The sequence below is a fragment of the Candoia aspera genome, chromosome 1, assembly GCF_035149785.1.
Source record: "Candoia aspera isolate rCanAsp1 chromosome 1, rCanAsp1.hap2, whole genome shotgun sequence".
NCBI classification, from domain to species: Eukaryota; Metazoa; Chordata; class Lepidosauria; order Squamata; family Boidae; genus Candoia; species Candoia aspera.
This window is the reverse complement of record NC_086153.1, coordinates 126,578,464-126,597,221: the sequence shown is the minus strand read 5'-3', so window position 1 is coordinate 126,597,221 and position 18,758 is coordinate 126,578,464. Positions and strand designations below refer to the sequence as shown.

Below are 18,758 nucleotides of genomic sequence, written 5' to 3'. Positions count from 1 at the left end.
ATGTCACAATTTGAGCCTGGTCATTTGTGCCTCAAGAGAGAACTCTGGATTGATTTGTTCTATGGCCCTTTTGTTTGTTTTCTTAGCTCTCATGATATTATCAGGAGTCTTCTCCAACATCAAAGTTCGAAAGAGTCAATACTCTTTCTATTGGCTTCTCTTAACATAAGGCCTTTAAATATTCAGATGAAATTCCTGTAATTCTTAATTTTATGATTTATACTGCACTGATTATTGCTACTGATATTCATATCTTACTTGAATTTTAACAATGATTGGTAGTGTTAAACATGATATAGTATATTCTGTTACTTCAAATGATTTAATTAAATATTGGAAATTTTATTCTATTTTTATGATGTGTATAAATTCCTTGTTTTTCCACTTTGCATATATTTTTCCTCTTTTTTGCCTTTTTGCCTTTTCCCCTTTTTTGTCTTGTATCCTTTTTTCTCTTTCTATTCCTTTCCTAAAATGCTCAATAAAAATATTATAATATTTTTCCTATTCATCTTTTTCAGTATCCAGCTTTTGCTTCACGGAGTGTCATAGGAAAACCATTTCCTGCATGACGCTAATCTTTATAGGCAAAGACATGTCACAGTATCTCAATATCTTTCTCAAGGCTTTCGTTGCTTCCCTACCAATTGCTAGCCTGTGATATATTTCTTAACTCCTGATTCCTTTACTGTTGCTAGTCATTCCTAAAAGACAACACTTTCTCTGTCAGTTCTAAGGCTGGTTGCTGTACCTGTTGTCATTTGTTTGGTCTTCTCTATATTTAATCTTCGACCCATTTTTTTCACCAAGTTCCTTGACTTTCATTACTACAGCCTCAATATGATTTGCAAAGCACAACTGTCCGAGGCTCCCAGATCTGTATATACTGCTATATATGTTGATCTGTCATTAAAATGGGCATGATTTTGGCAACAAGAAGTCTGTCCTTGGAGTTGAGAGAGGAAGCTTGATAAGGTTAAATGTCACGTTCAGTAACAGAAAGATTAATGGCAGCCTGCAACTTAATGCCTGCATGATAAGCATTGTTTCACTGATTTCTTTCAGTTTCCATAATATGATTCATAACAATGAGGAATAGACTCAGGAGTGAAAGGGCATGTAAAGGTCTAATTAGCATTAGTGCAATGGTGCATATAGAATTTCAAATACACTTTTATTACACAAAGTTAAATTAGAAGCTAGATGTCATGTCAATTCAAAGAACCTGTTTTAGTGATGAAACAATCTTCATAAGGATTTGAGAAAAGAAATGACCTCAAAGCAAGATTCATAGAAACGTAAGAGAATAACACATAATATCAACAAATCCATAAATCTCAAAAGTGTTGTGGCTGCTGCTGCTGCTATTTTACATCAGACCTTAGAAGAGACTGTGATAATTAGAGGTTTTTATTCAACACTATCATGACCAGGAAATAAATTGTCTTGCTGGTCTCATCCAATGCAGTGAGAAGGGTCTGCTTAGTATGGAAAATGCAAAATGTAGGAAAATGCAAAGATCCAAAGAGCTATATTTTCACAGGAAATGGCTCAAATTGAAATGCACTATTTTCTTGGGATTTTGCATGTTATGTTTTTTGAAGGGAGATTTGTGTATTATTTGTCCACATTGATATATAGGTGAGGCCAATGAGTCTTCATTAAGAAATCATCCGGTTACATATACTAATTTGACTTAGAAATACAAGACTTAAAAAATTCAGCTTGGTTTCCACACTTTCCAAATATGAAATAATTGGGCCTGTTTTATTGGCTCTTGCTCATCATATAAAATCATACAGCAGAATAATTTCTTAATAATTTACACAAACACACACACATATATACACACACTCATACACACACACAGACACACACTATACAGATAGCCCTCGCTTACTGACCACAATTGTGACAGGTAACTGTCATTAAATGCCACAGTCACCAAGCGAAAATATCACGTGACCACACTGGACTTACAACATCACATTGCTTCTGTCGTTTAGAGAATCACCATGGTCATTAAGTGAGACATCAGATGACTGTGACTTGTGATTTCACTTCCATGTTCTCCATTAATTCTGCTTGTTGTAAACTGGTTGTGAAGCATGTGAATGGCAGTCACATGAACACAGGATGCTGCAACAGTTGTAAATGTGAGGATTGGCTGCAAAGCAGTTTTTTTTCCAATCGTCATGACTTCAAACGGTTGCTAAACAAGGCAGTTGGCAAGAGAGGACTACCTGTATAGTTATGTTTTTCTTCTGCTTTTTTGTGAAACATCCACTTAAAACCAAAACCAAAACCAGAAACTTGCAATAGGTATGTATTTAATGCTGGGATGTGGAGATGTGCTAAGAGGAAGAGAAAAAAAACAGTGTTTAACTAATCAAAGGTAAAAATTTAAAGCATATTGTGTAATAAGCATATTGTGTCCTTCTGGCATGAGGAGAACATTGTCTGTATTTAAAATCTATATGTTTTACTTCGAGTTGCATCAGACAACTTGCAGTATGTAGTTCTTTATCAGTACCAATATTCTCATTCATTACAACATAATTTCCATATTAGCAATATTTTATCCTACAATACAAATGTTTCCTTTGCTTTACTTTACTATTCAGGTAGGTACTTATTTTCTGACATCATCAATGTATTACAATCTACCTGCTTTCAGAATTTAGTAAAAATTTAGCTCATTCAGTGTCCTCTCATAGCCAGTTTACTGCAACAAGTCCCCCTTTGGGTGCCAGGCTAGAAACCAGGAGTCTGTGAGTTCTAGTCCCGCCATAGGAATGAAAGCTGGCTGGGTGACCTTGGGCCAGTCACTCCGTCTCAGCCCAACTCACCTCACAGGGTTGTTGCTGTTGTGGGGAAGATAGGAGGAAGAAGGAGTGTTTGCTGCCTTGAGTTATTGTCCCCCTTTGGGGGGAGATGGGAGGTGACAGAAATTTGAAATATAAATAAATAAATAAAAAGATTAAAAAAATTAAGAACTTGGATTGTGAATATGCAAATTCAAGTCCATACTCAGTAACTTTAAGGACATCCCTTTATCTCAGCTCTACCCAACTCACAGAGGGAGCTTGTGGGAATAAAATTTAGAGGGACATCCTTGAATTCTTAGAGAAAACATGGGATATAAATTCAATTAATAAATACATAATAATGAAATGGGCAGAGGCAATTAACTAATAATTTACCACTTTGTGTCTCATCTTTTTTTTTTCCCCATAGTAGTAGAATTAGGTAGACTCAAGTTCAGCTCTCTGCTCAGTGTTTGACATCAGGTTGCCATCTTATTTCAGCCTAATTTTTCTCACAGGGCTCTTGTGAAGACACAACATGGTGGCAATGGAGAAAAAGCCCCGTGTTCTGCCTACAGCTGTTTGAGAAAAGTCAGATTAGAAAGGTAGCAAGTGTAGTAACTAGTATAAACACTGTTTTGAATAGTGAAACAAACCCTTATAATATCTATAACTAAACTATTGCTCAAGAGTTAAAGGTCTTTCTTGCTGGAGAGTTGTAGTTAAATTGCTTCAGCACAAACCAGAAACGCATCTCAGATTTCAAGAATGCACTGCAATCTGAAGATTTGGACTGTAGGTTACCTTTTCTACTTCCTACTGAGTGTGTAAATTATTTCTTCAAAATGCTGAGGGTAGAATGGGAGAACTATCCTGCTGTTCCCTAAAGCTGCTGTTGTCTCCTAGGGCCAGCCGGGTGGGGGAATCATACCTGTGAAAAATGTGAAACCAGATTCTACCCATGCTATCTTACATGTCTCAGAAATAGCAGGTACTTGAAAATTTAATTAAAAGGAAAATATTTTTCTATAAATTAAAAAAAAATGCAGCAATGTGTAGGAAAAAAAGTTGTTTAGTTTAAAACAAATTAAGAGAGCATCCTTATCCATCTCAAATTGTTACTAAAAATGTTAACAATCCTTGAGAGGAGAAATTATGGGAACTCCTCAGTGGAGAAATTGCCATCCTTAGGGCTCATGACATTTTCTTGATTTAATTTCAGTTTTTAAAAATCTGACATGAATTTTACTATACCAGCGTCAAAGCTCACCTGGTTTCTTCCAGGAAATGGTGTTTTGATCCAGCAATTTCACCCCTAGCATTCTCTGTACTTAGGGAGAAGCAAAGGCTTTGAAGGTACTTTGATATTACCACATCAAATAATGTAGCAGAGGACCACTTTCTCCAACCATGAACTCCATCTTAGTTCATGGTTAGGAACTAAGTCTGAGTCATTCTAAGGAGCCTAGAATATGCCCTTTGTCCATATAAAATGCTAGTCTCTTTCAAATCAGGCTCAATTTCTGGTGAGTCTGTGGATTCAACAATATTGTTTCTAAGCAAAACTATAAAGGAAGTATGTGCATGTCTGGGCATAAGATGCTGTGATCCAAGTCTCAGAATGTAGATTATATCAGGATAAATTTTGCCAAATATGCTACATGGCAGCTTTTACTAGAATGGGTCTCTAGTTTCCAGAGGGGCATGCCAGGGGTTAGAACTGGGAGTTCAGGCATGCCAGTTATATGCTACCACTAAACTACAACCCTTCCCATTACTATAAAAGAGAAATGTTTACTTCATACTAATCCAGAAAAGCAGGACTTTCCAGGTTTATAAATCTAGTATTTCTAATACCTAAGTGAGAATCCTGGCACTAATGCCAAGTCTGAGAGAGTCTGTATCAACTCATGGGAGGGTACTAATAGACTGTCAATCATTCTACTAATACAGTTTCTAGAACTGGACACTTCATTGGTTCTCCTCTGCATAAGGGCAAAGAAGAAGGCTGGGAAATGGTTCAATGTGCTTGATGTTGCAGTGAATAAAAGCACCCTTCCTTATAAGAATCCTGTATTAGAGATCCTGAATGCCCAAGAAGCCTCAGATGCATATACAATTAGATAAGCACTTGGTGGTATGGTTGAACAAATAAATATTTTGGCCAATTTCTGTATGAAGTAATAATTAGAAAGGAGGGAAATGCATTATTTGGAGTATTCCATTTACTATATTCAAGCAACATAGTGGATCATCAAGCTGCTTCATAGAAACTAGAATCACAATTCTGTATTGATGTTGACAGCATTCTCCAACCTAACAATCTAGGTCAGGTCTCAGCTGAAAATGGAAAGAAACAACTCTTTGAAGCCTGGTTGTTTGCTTGCTGCTATATAAGTATTTATTAATATTAATGGAATAAAGTTAAGCTCTCCTCATACATTATTTAATCAAAGACTTTATTGTAAATGATTGTGAGCAACTAAAATATTAAAGGTTGAAATAGTCCAATGCTGCTTCTTGTTTTGACAATTTTCCTTATTAAGAAGAAAATATTCTGACACAACTACAAAAGGTTCACATTTATTTTCATTTATTAACACATAATTGAAGCATTGTATAGTAAAGGAATAGAAGGGGGAAATCAAAGAAACTTATAAGGCTAGCTTGAAAAATGCCATGGGAGAATAATAATTTTCTTTTCACATCTTTTTATTTTCTGTGGGGTTTGAACAATGCCTGAAGACTCAAGGAAAAACATAAGAGTATAATGCTTTAAAATACTGCAGATTTCAGTTAGAGAAATGAAACTCAAGTCCCATTAATGCAGATATACCCTCAATAACATTAAATACGATTTTAGTGGGCAGTGCAAGTGGTTACTTAAGTGCTAGTCAATTCAAAAGCAAAATAACGATTTCTAAGGTTGTGGATCCCATTAATGCCTCAGTGGACTATGCACTGCCCTGTCAAACAGTGCAAGATACTGACAATGAAATAATCTGCCACCATGTAAATTGTATAATCTGTGGTACGTTGCATGTCTTTTTTTGCATTTAGCACATTGGGAGTAACATATGGGGAGCATAAGAACCTCTTCCTTGCCATCCTGAGCTTACCACCACTCTTCACAACCTAATAGACTCAAATGAAGCTGTTCCATGAACATAGGGGAACGCTCATTTTCCTGGTGGTTTGTGTACTTCTATTTTTCTCAGTTTTTCTCTCTGCATATGTGTGCATTGGATCTACTTAGATTTGAGATGGAGGGGATACTAAAGAGGAGACATACAATATAATAACCTTGTCACACAGTCTCCTTAGCTCAAATATATTTTTCTGGAACTCCCTAGTTACCATTTGAATCCAGGGAAAGTTGTGGGTTCTTTAAAGAATTGCCAACAGGTGAAGCAAGTGCATTCACATCCTCTCTGAAGTACCTTTTCCATTTTGAATCAGAATATTTACACACCTATCTATATCATCTATATCTATATCTCTATATAATCAGCTTTGATTCCATCCACATTGGAGAGAACAAGTTTGTGATTTGAAATTTTAGGGCAACCTAATTTGAGCCAATTTGATTAAAAAGGAAAAAAAAAGTTTTGTCCATAGATTATAATGGGGACACTGCAAATTGACTGAAGGTGTTTTATTGTTTGGCAGAATGGTATGACAATAGTGGAGGTGATAGAACTTTTAGAGGATGTTAACCCCACCAAGTTTCATTCAAACAGCTTAAAGGCTGTTTAATCACAATTTACCTTTGAACTAGTTCCCTATACAGCTGAGGGCAGAGATAGCAGGGCTGAGGAAAAGTCAATTCTGGAAGCCTGTAAATTGTCTAATATCTAGCAAAGATCCTATGCAGAATTTGGCAGAACCATGGCAGTCCCTGCTTCAGTGGAAAAATCCAACTTTTCAGAAGAGTTTTAAAAATAAGTTATTAATTTTCACTTTATTTTCTGTGGTGCCAGAAGTTTATGTTTTGTTGTTTCTTATCAGTAGATGTTTCTGGGGCACCAAGAGAGCTGGCATAGCTGTTTGGCAAAGCTCACTCTTCCCAAAAAGACCCATTCAAGCATACTCTCAAAGCTTGACTTCTTTGGGGCAGAATTTGGAAGAATGAATGTTGACTTTCTCTGTGCAATGGTGTAGTTTTTCTGCTTCTGATTTTTTGGGAGTACTAGTGTCATGACTTGTCAAGCTTGGCCCCTTCCAGGAAGAACCTGTTCAACAGTGTCAGGACTTAGCTTTACCAGAGTTTCAGTTTTTTGGCCATACTCTTAGTTAATTATCAGAAGGAGCAGAAGCAGACTGGCAAAGTGAAATACAACACAACAAAGAGACACACTAGAAATGGTATTTATAGCCTCCACCTCCACCCTGTAGTCTTAAACTCAGTAAATCAGTGCTTGTCAATGTAAACTTGGCACATATAATTCATTCATCGTAATGTAGAAAGACTTCACTCCTGATGTACAGAATGTAAAAGTAAAATGTGATTCAAGAGAGCATGCTCATGGACTGATCATCCTTGAACCCATATAAAGAATCCCGAGAGTTTACCTGAACTACCACAAGAGGAAGTGAAATTAAAGTTTATAGCTGGCCACATTAAAGAAGCTGGGAGCTAAGAAAGTGAATGAAACCTGAAGCAAGATATGTTTAGAGAGACAACAAATGCCCAGACCAATAATCAACAAAATATTTGCAAAAAGCATTAACAAATATTCAGCAAGTACTTCATTTGGAGATGGCACACTCATTCCTATCCCTAAAAAGCATTTGGAAATTTCTGAGATATTTGTGTACAATTACTATTGTCTATGCTAATAAATAAAATGTATTTGATTTGTTTTTGGGGGGGTAGGTGGGAAGAATTAAAGAAAAAACATGTCATAAGAGGCTTTTTTTATTGCCCTGAAAGAAAAGGCAAAATCAACAAGAGGCATATATAAGCCATATAGAAAGAACTCAATCTGCATTGATATAACTACCAACAAGTGCTAGCACCTCCTACAGGTAAAATGCATTACAACAACACTACCATACAAAGGGGAATGAAAGAGAATAAAGGGACTGAAAGAACTGAGTCTAGACAGAAACGGAGAGACAAACCCAGGATTTGGTCAGAGATAAATAGGATTTTAATGATGTAAGGATTTGGGGGAAGATGCACATATGGGTAAAGGTCACATATTAGAGCAAGCCAACAAGAAGGAAAATGTGCAGGAAAGAACATTATGTCTCTCCATCTCTCCTTTCCCAAGCACAAAATAAGTTGCAAAACAAATCCCATTATGTGGAATCAGAAAAGACTAGGCAGACCAAAACCAGAGAAACAAAAGAATGTCCCACACCTCAAAGTAACAGGCAGGCAGAGTTTAATTAGGTGATAAAACTCAAGTCAATGTCAGAGAGCCCATCACACCACTCCCCTCCCTTCTCCCCCATGTTATTCATGTAGGGGACTGATGTTGCAACATTGAATGCCTGCTGTTCGAATCTCAAAAGCAGCAGACAAGTCACAAAATCTTCAAAATGCTTTAGAACCACCCAATTCAATTTGTTGCTTTGAAATAGAATCAATTCCTGATTCTGATTGGAATTCAGTTCAACCTAATTTGCTTTGATTCAGTGGACACTCTGTTGAATCAAATCACCCATCTGAAACCCTGTAAAGTCTACATATTACAACACACACACACACAAATTCATGTTAGATACATCCATTTTTCTAAACAGCATCTGCTTCCATAATAACTGTTCAAGCGGAAACTAAATAGGTCCTCAACAAATTTAAAGTAATTTCCTACATGTATACTGGATGTCAGTGCAAGCAGGAACTGTGATTTCTAAATCCATAATAACATATGAGGCTCTGCAAAGTCTTTATAGCCTATATACACGGAGTTCTTGATTTAAATTTTTCTGGAGTTTTCAAGCATGGGTGGAAATATTCTTAAGTGAAATTGAATTTGTGGATTTTGCATGCTTTTTGCAATGGCAGTATTTTATCAATATAAACAAATAATACAAAATCCTGCCACAAATCAATGTATCATGAAATGAGTCTTCCCCTGTTAGCAAAACACTTTCCCAGTGAAGCATGATCTGCTGGAACTTTTACAAGTCAAAAATGATACTCCAGCATCTTCCACCAACAGCAATCCCAAACCCACATTTAGAAGTTCTCAACTGGAATGCAGCCTATATTGCTTTATTGTACAGCTGAACCCCAGATGGAAATGATCTGGGATTTTAGATATGGTCTTCTTCTTCAAGATGACCACTTGCAGCTCCAGTGTGGTTTTACTTTATCTAGTAACAAATGATTTACTTTTTTTTTTTTTTTGGTGGTCAGAGATATTCTCAACAATTTTCTCCAGCATGACAATTCAAAGGCATATTTTTTCTTCTTTGTTCAACCTTTCTAATTTGTCCAACTTTAACATCTTTATGCTTTTCAAAATAACAATAGTAATATACTGTAATTACTTCCGATCCAGGATATTTCTGATGCCTGCCACAAGCTAATAAGGAATTCAACACACTTGATTTACACATATTAGTGAGCATCATTTTAATATTTTCAGTAATTCTGGCCATATAGCAGAAATAAAGACAACATTTTCTTCATGGTAGTTCTCATTTATGCTCAAAATTAAGTCCCTGGAATAAATTTAAATCATTTCAGTCATCCAAGGTGCTTGTGATGTATTAGGATAGATTTGCTACTGCTATGGATTTCTCAGCAGTGCCCCAATGTGCCATCTAAACTGATTTTTTACTTTGGAGAATACCAGTCCTAGGAAAAATGCCATTTAAGCTATCTTAAATTCAGTTTAGCACACCGATCAGAAAGTTCACTTGCACTATTTAGTTGTTCTAATTCATATTCTGTAAGACTCTTGAAGTTCATGAGATACATGACAAATCAGAATATTATCCTAATTACACAGATTGCCTTCCTGAAAATGAATATGTTTTAGTACCTGCCACTCACATGAGCACCTGCATAAAACTATGCCTTATTTTTTTTATTTTTATGAATCAATAGTTTTATATCAGGAATATTATGCTATTGGCACACTTAAGATGTAGCAAGAAGGAAACTTTGATGCATAAGAAATGACAATAATTCCTGATTTTTGCATAACAGCTAATTGCCAATGTTTACCAACAACCTGGAATTGATTATAATGTGATCCCAATTTAAATTGCAAGAAGCATATCAAAATCATATTCAAAAATGAGTGTATGTTAATACAAGCCTAATGATCTTAGTCACTGTAAATCAACATGGGCATTCAATTCTGGTGGGTAATCTGGAAAAAGGGTATGAAGGACAGCATAGAAGTGCAGAGGGGAGAGAGAGAAAATGGAAGTAAAACAATAAATAGAGGTATATGAATGTATGGGTATGCCCGTGTAAAAAAGTGTGGATTCTATGGATGATTGATAGATGGGATATATGCTTATGTGCATATGCATGTGAATGTGAATGGATAAGTGACATATAAAAGAATAAAGATCAGTAGATGAATGGATTGTGTGCTTCCCTCTCTGTATAAGGGAGGGGACTTTGGCCCCACCCAGGACCCTCAGTACACATCCCCTTACCGACTTGGAGTAGAGCCCTTCTGATTAAAATGTTCCATGTTCTAGGGAGTCCATGGTTAGTTTTCTTTGATTGCCACAGAATGCCTCATTTGTCTTTAGAAGTAACTGATTATCCAAGTTGGTTTATTTGTTAAAAAAAATGAGTCAGTGTCCACAAGAAAATTCACAGAAGAATTATTTCTATCATCACATGCCTATGCATGTGCTAAACATTGCCAAAGAACTCTCTTTTTTAAAGCTTAAAACTGCACTGAGCCTTTTGTGACACCCTGTAGTTAAATAGATGTAGTGAATAACATCTTTTCATGATTGTGTGCCATTCTGATGTACTTTGCTTCCTGTTCTGTACAAAGAAGTATTATTGGGAGGCAAAAAACTAGGTTGGGATGAGGAACATTAAAGGAGAATGCTTCTGTTAGAAAACGTTTTCTAATATTATGGCAAGTTGGAGCACTCTTTAAAAACTGTTGATTAAAAGTAAATGCTCAGCTAATGAGAAGGTGAGGACATGCTAACAAGTGAGGAAAGCAATACATTATTTAAACTAGTGCACTGATTTCCTCCTCTCACTTTTATAATAGGCACATATGATCTTCATGCTTAATGGGCTTAGCCCAACATGCTTCTCAAAGCTGATGCAATCTACAGCCATAGCTAAGGAGGGGCAGGGGGAATGCCTCCCTAACTTTTTTTTCACCCCTCTGCTATTTTTTTTCCTGGTTAAATGGCATAGATCAGGCTTACTTAAACAAACATACCCCAGATACTTTGGCTTTAAGAAGACTTTAAGCCTAGCCATAGGCTTGGTGCAATCCTTTCCTTCATTCAGTTCCTGACTGCAAGAAAGACAAGCTGAGCTAGGAACTAATCTTGTGGTTATAAAATCAGTGCTTAGGTGACAAACCCTAATCTGTGGCAAAACCATGACCAAAGCACTGAAGATTCTACCTGCAGTGGAATGCTGCCTGAAAAAGAAATCCATGGCAACTCTAGAAGAGTTGATTTGTTGACTTCTAGGAATGTGGTGAGCAGGACCTCTAGTAGCTGTTCTGCTAATAGAGTACAGTACACCAACAGCCCAACCAGTGTTAAGTTCTAAGTCCTATAATCAGCCTCTCCCCCCCTTTTTTTTTGAAAAAGCAATATTGCTTTGGGAAGCGAAATAGAAGAAGTATAGTATAGGAGGGCAAACTTAATCCTCTTAGTGTTTCCCTTTGCAAATTAGCCCCTCCCTATAGTTTTTATGTATCCAGCTTTCAGCCTCCATTTGAGTGGCTTTAGATAATGGGTCTGACTTCCAGATGTTGTTAGACTGGATCGTCCTTCCATTCTCACTACTGGTCATGCTGGAATTCAAGAGTATCTTAGGGCCACAACTGCTCTAGAGGTATACCCTTAATCAAGTCCCTCTGGTCGGAGGAGATGGGCGGTGACAAATAAATACCCTTAATCAACCCAGACTGCACAAAGGGCTTTGGTGATATGAAAAGAACTCAGCTCTTGAATAGTTTGTATATACAGAGACAGTCTTTATTTATTCAGCTGGCACTTGAAGTAATCAAAAACATTGGTTGGTTGGTTGATCTGAACTTAAGCAATATGGTTGATATGATTTAATATAAGATCTTTCCGACTGTAAACTGTAAAGGCACACATGACCATGTGCTGGAAAGAGACGATTCAGCTCTAAGTTAGAAGCATACTTCATCCTGTTCATGGGCTGTATTCTAAACTGGTAAATAACACAGTCCATTCTGTGTGAGTATACATGGGTAATGCTTCCTTTATAAAACTGGGAGAGACTGAGGATGAAGCAATAGGACTGTGATGTGTTCTTCAAAGTTACAGCCCATCAAAAAGCTTTCTGGGGCAGCAGTTCATCCCTAAATCAAAGTAAAAGCATGCTAGGTTACTGCTTTATTCTTTGCTATGGCAGCTATTCACTATATCACTGAGGAGGTTGACTGTTCCAAGTGTAGTCTGTAAACCAACTGCATTTAGGTCATAACCTCACTTATGAAGATGAAACCTAGAAACCCAAGATAAGCTCAAAGAAAGCTCATTGGCCAGCAACAGTCACCCACCTCAGCCCTAGCAATTAATGAATTGGAATGCCAATGAAGCTGGTGTACTTTAAAGTAAACAAATGACACGTCTCTTGGAAACAAAGTTAAATCCAAGGTGATCAATAATAATGGCAGATCTGGCATTACTGCTAAAGCCATATAAGTGACTGTAGTTCCAGTAAAAGCAGCTCTGATACATGCACATACCATGCAATAAACCAGTCTTTGGAGCCAAAATTGCCACTAAAGCTATAATATCTATATTAAAGATATTGCAATATTGATAATGTGAAGGTGAAAGGTCCCCTGTGCAAGCACCAAGTCATGTCTGACCCTTTGGGGGGGATGCTGCTTTCACGACGTTTTCTTGGCAGACTATAGTGGGGTGCTTTGCCATTGCCTTCCCCAGTTGTCACCTTCCCCAGCAAGCTGGGTACTCATTTTACTGACCTCGGAAGGATGGAAGGCTGAGTTGACCTGAGCCGGCTACCCGAGACTCCAGCTTCCGCTGGGATCGAACTCAGGTCATGGGAGAGTTTCGGTCGCAATACTGCTGCCCACCACTCTGTACCACATGAGGCTCTTATTGATAATGTACTGTAATATAAATTGAATGTAAGTCCCCATACTAAACCACAGATTCAATCTCGCTGAATGGTATGAATGAATGAAGCTTGTATAGGCTTGGAAGATAAGCAGGGTCAGGCTTGGTTAGTACTTGGATGAAATACCCATGCTGATGACTACATCCCAGAATAAGACATTGAGAAACCTCTTCCACCCTGCTGCCAAGAAAGCATCATAGATACGTCCATGAAGTCACCAGGAGTTAAGTTTGGTTGGAAGAAGACATTACTTTTATCTTATGCCTAACTACATATCCAACTTCAAAACACAACATACTATATTTATTTTATAATTACCTGTGCATTGGAGTACAGTATATATGTACGTGTGGCACGTAGTTAGTTCTGATGGGAAGAATCAATGCTATTGAAAATGATCAAAACCTGCAAATGGTTACAGATCTGACGACTGAAAAATGTGAATGTCTTTGAAGATTAGCCATCATTTGGGAGGAGCTGTTTGCCTCTTGAAAGTTCTGTGCCTTTTGATATATAGCTGTAGTTAGATTTATATAACGTAGATCCGTTCCTGACATTTTGTCTGTTTTTGCTAGTTAACTTTGTTGATGTTTGCTGATGTTTAATAAATAAATGTCAAGCTACATTTTTTCCTAGCTGAACTGAGTAGCATGTGTGCTTGCTCTGTTCCAGATACAGGAACTGGCTGGGAGTATGCTGGATGCAAACCAAAATTATCCACAGTAATTTTCCAACACCTTTGCTATGCATACGTCTACACAGGTTTATGCTTAAATGATATATTCACAAATCAGTTGCTCTTCTCATTCATTCTTGGGTTTCCAAATAGCCCGGTAATTTTCTCTGTACACCATCTCTTCTTGTTCCTACCCATTCATTTCCATACCAGAATAACAGTTCTCTTGGACTGCTTCCATTCAAAAAAATCACTATTTCCCCTACATGTCACTTCTGATTCTTCCATTATCACCATTTACTGGAGCAGAACATGCAACTCTCACCAACTTTGAGGTTTTTATTTTAATATGCATTCAGAACAATTTAGATGATAGCAATTCATAATTTCTGACATACATTTTAGCTCTTAAATTCATAATTAAACCTATACTTTTACATCCTTGTATGTATTCATGAACTCCAGTTCCCAAGAGCAGATCAGTTTCATTCAGATATATTATAACTTTCCCCTTTCTCTTAGTTAACAGTTGAGGCACTACCTATTATTACTAAAGCAGAACTGAGAGCCTGTTTTTCATCAAATAATAAATCCTGTGGCACTGAAATGTTAGCAAAATTTTAAACAAAACAAAACAAAACAAACAAACAAAAAAACTAGAGCCAGTTTGGTCTAGTGGTGAAGGTGCTGGGCTAGAAACCAGGAGACTGGGAGTTCTAGTCCTGCCTTAGGCCTGAAACTGGCTGGGTGACCTTGGGCCAGTCACTCTTTCTCAGCCCAGCCCACCTCACAGGATTGTTGTAGTGGGGAAAATAGGAGGAAGAAGGAGTATTAGGTATGTTCCCCGCCTTGAGCTGTTTATAAAAATAATAAAGGTGGGATATATTTTTTTTAAAAAATAGATTGAACAGAGAGCAGCTGATCAGCTAAAACACAACGTATCAACATCAAAGTTTGATAATGAAAGCCTCCCTGTCTGAAATGCCTGCATGCTTGAGAGGCAAATCAAGAATTGTGTAAAGTGGACTTGTCATTATTATTTTCTATATTACTACATCAATTGTTTTTATTCTATGTACCGCACTTAGTTTTAAGTACCTAATAAATAAAATTACTCTGCTTTTCAAAGAGTTAAGGACATATACTCTTGAGGCACTAGCTGATGTATTTCTTCAATTCGATCCTGTAGTGTCCCCCCACTGTAGAATATACAAGCAGTTAGCCATTTTGTACCTGTTAATTTCCTTGCCAAATACATGCTGGATCTCTGTGAGATTGAGATTGTTGAAAATGATGGCTCTAAAGGGATAATTTGTGGAAGGGCAGTTGCTGTACAACCTGACTAAATGCACATGGACTCCATGTTTGTTTCCAGTCAAGGTTTACTTGGAACATATTCCTCCATGATGAATTTATCTTTACTTCTTCCAGCAAGACAGGGGGACGTCACTTTTGTGAACTTCACTAATGATGCTATTTTACATGCAGAAACAAATGAATGCCCAGATGTAACAGCAAAAGAACTCATTAATTGTACCAGCTGGTTAGTCTCACTGAGTTCATCCAGAATGCCTTATAAAGAGAAGGCTCTTTGCTATGAAAAACTTGATCTGAGAACTCATTTGAGTTTTATGTCAGCTGTGGAATCCTCCTTCCACAATATTTGGTTTAAGTTATTTAAAGAAAAATCAGATTGCCATTTGAAGTTTCTGAAACCTTACTTGAAATATGAAACATTAATGTGTAGATATGCATGAGGGAACCTTGACTTTCTGATACCCACTGAAATGGTTAGGTAAAACAACCTATATTTTCTAAATCGATGGTTTATTGTGGAAAAACACTGGAGGCTTGGATGAAATCCACTTGTTGCCTGTTAGAAAAACAGCTGATTGTTCTCTACTGTTTTCTTGAGACAATCTTGAAAGAAATTTAATACACAGTCTTGGCTGGGATCTGGAGGGATGTAATGAGTGACTGTTTAATTCAACTTGGTGTCTGGTATGCTACTAATTACTGAACTAATGTCTACGGCAGATAAAGCAAGACTCTTATGGTTCCCCACTGACAAACTTCACACAGAGGGAACAGGAGTTGTCATTAAGGAGTCTGTGATAAATGAGGTCATATCACACTCATCTTGTGAGAGCAAGACTAGTGTTAAATTGCTGGAATTATCCATCATTGCCCATAGCTCAGCGGTTATGTCAGATTTCATTCTGGTTGAGGAAAGGGATAGGAACTCGGATAACTGTGAAGTGAGAATGCATTCGGAGGGAGGGAGGGAGGGAGAGAATGCTTCTGAAGACTCACGATGGTAGTTAATGATCCCAGACCCCAGCCATTAACGGTATGCTGGACATTAATTTTGCCATGCTAGAGGTTGCAAAAATGCCATGGCTGAGAAAGTCAGTATTTTGCAGACCTTTAGAGGATAACAAGCAAGGGGAAAAGTTAGAATAAAAAATGAAGAGCTTTGGCCCTAGGCTGGATCGGCGGCAACTTGCACTGCTACCTGAAAACCATTAATCTCACCCAGGCATCCCATAGCAGACAAATACAACTCCGTAAATCACATTCTTAATAAAAGTGTAAGAAAGATTTTAGTGACCTCAAGAGCTGACTAAATGCAAACCTCACATTATTCACATTGTGAGAATGTAGCCAGAACAAATAGCATTGCTTGGAAGAAATTTATTAAATTTGCTAAATCAAATTGTTCTTGAGAATTGATGTAAAAAGAATAAATTACATATCTTTGCCACTGAGAATTTGAAAGGCTAACATGATGAGCTGGAAAAGGTACCAAGATAATGCTATTTACTAATTGGGTCACATTCAATTTGCTTATCTATATCAAGAAGAAATATGATTTAGCTTTAAAAATTGGCAAAAGCCCCTGAAAGATTAGCTGAACAAGACAACAATGCACAAATGTTTTTGCAGTATCTGTAGTTCAATAAATGAGCTCAGACATGTGACACTCAACATTTGCCTCTGCATTTAGGGTTCAATTCCATTTTCAATGGTTTCTGTGCTATCTGAGCCTTTTTCATTCTGAATCTGAGAATCAAAGGAACAGGGGAAAACCTTGAGGAGCTTGTTACCCACATTCTTATGTACAAAACTATCAAGAGGATGGGAAAAGATGCACACAAAGAAAGATACGAGCCAGGAAAAGAAAGGCAGGGTTCACAAATGTTCTCATGAGGTAAGTACAATTATGTGTCTTCCAGTCACAAGTTCCTTATGATAACAGTGGAGGCAGAGACATATTGTGAGACATATAAATCTGCATGTATCAGCCCAGCTCAAATTAGGCTGTTGCTAAACAAGGATTACCTGTATTCTTTTCCCCACTTACCTGTGAATGTTTGAGAACCAGAAATATCAGCAGTCAAGTGGCTTGGCTGGGCTTGTGAGAGGCCTTTCTGCAGTGGTTCAGTTGGAGATACCCCTTCCATACTGGAGGTATTTTGACCTCTATCTGGGGGCTCAGGTAAACAGGAGATACTATTTATTCCATCCACACAGAGAAACCCAGCAGGGCAGGTCTTCATTAAGCAATCATTGTAGTTAAGCTCACAGTGTTCACCCTGGAAGGGAAGTTTTTAAAATGTCATTTTGAAGGCCACTTGCATCTTGATAGTCACATTAAATAATCACATTATGACTTTCTTTTTGTTTTCCAAATGCTGTATATTTAAATTGGGCAGACTGTTTTTTCCAAAATTAATATAATCCCACTCAGCACTTTTGCCTTAACTGATTTCATGGAAAAGATCTAGGCTTTCATGCTCTAATGTAATCATGGCATTTTGACTTCCAATCAATTCAAAGAATGTCAGATTTCATTTCCAGAGCCTCACAGTAGGTGACATCCCAGGAATAGCTTTGTCCCCGTCATCTGCTTTTCAATGTCACAATATGCCCCTTGAAGATTAATTTCAATTGATAGAGAAGTATGTAAACCAATGCTTTGTTCTTATGCTATAATTACTTTACATTATACTGGCTTCAAAAACACACTTCTTTCCACATTTTAACTTGATATATATTGTCTGCTACTGCCTCATCTTTCCAAAGCAGGAAGTAGCAGATATATTGTAGTCTACTCTTGGAAAAGCAGAAATTGTGGAGTATTACCAAATAGACATATTACATTATTTGACATAACTCTTCAGTTTTATTCATAGTATGCCATCTTTAAAAGTCTACATGATAGTGCTGCTACTAACAAGAACAATGTGGTAATATGCTGGTCACCAGTTAGAATATAATTTGAAGATTGGTAAAGATTCTCTGGCTATAAAAACACAATTACTTTTAGTGATCTCAATCTCAGTTAATATATATGTCTCAGTGTCTTTGGTTCATTTTGTTTTCATTGTCATTCTTTTACTGAAGGAGAAATATTCCCAAAGGTGTTATCAGTTATACTTTTAATTCTAAGAACTATCATAGATTAAGATTGTTTAGCAAATCTGACAATAGGTGGCACCAGAGGAGGGGAAAGAGAGAGAAGTATTCTCATAAGTACTACCTTGACCTCACCACATTTATGGATGTGCAATAAAAAGTACGGTTAATATCTTATTTCAGAGGAAATATATTCAGAATAGAAAGATTCATGAAAAAGTTTCCCATGTTTCCTTCAGAACTGTAATGTGGGATAAAACCCCATATTATTTATTTTGTGTTTTCCCTGCCTTTCTACCCTCTGATCTCCAGAAATTCTGCAGAAAGCTACCTGCTTACAGAACATAACAGATTCTCTTTAGCAGTTTATTTCCATTTTTAAACTCACTTGACCTTGTATCACATTATTGTAATGATTGCCTATTCCAATAAAAGGAGTCTCATCAGTAGTTACTAGAGAAAACTAATTTATTGAATGAATAGTATGCAAAGTACGAAGAAAGCTGAGAATGAGCAAAAGCGCGCCAATTACAAACTTAAAAAGCCTTGCTCCTGT

General features: G+C 37.1%; 1 protein-coding gene across 1 annotated transcript in view; it reads right to left on the bottom strand.

The window, feature by feature from the left end:
• Positions 1–18,758, bottom strand: part of LOC134493463 (protein eyes shut homolog) — a 529,249-nt gene that overhangs the window by 338,879 nt on the left and 171,612 nt on the right. Inside the window, 2 exon segments of the mRNA XM_063298062.1 lie at positions 12,342–12,427; positions 17,148–17,379. Coding sequence (XP_063154132.1) covers positions 12,342–12,427; positions 17,148–17,379 — 318 coding nt within the window.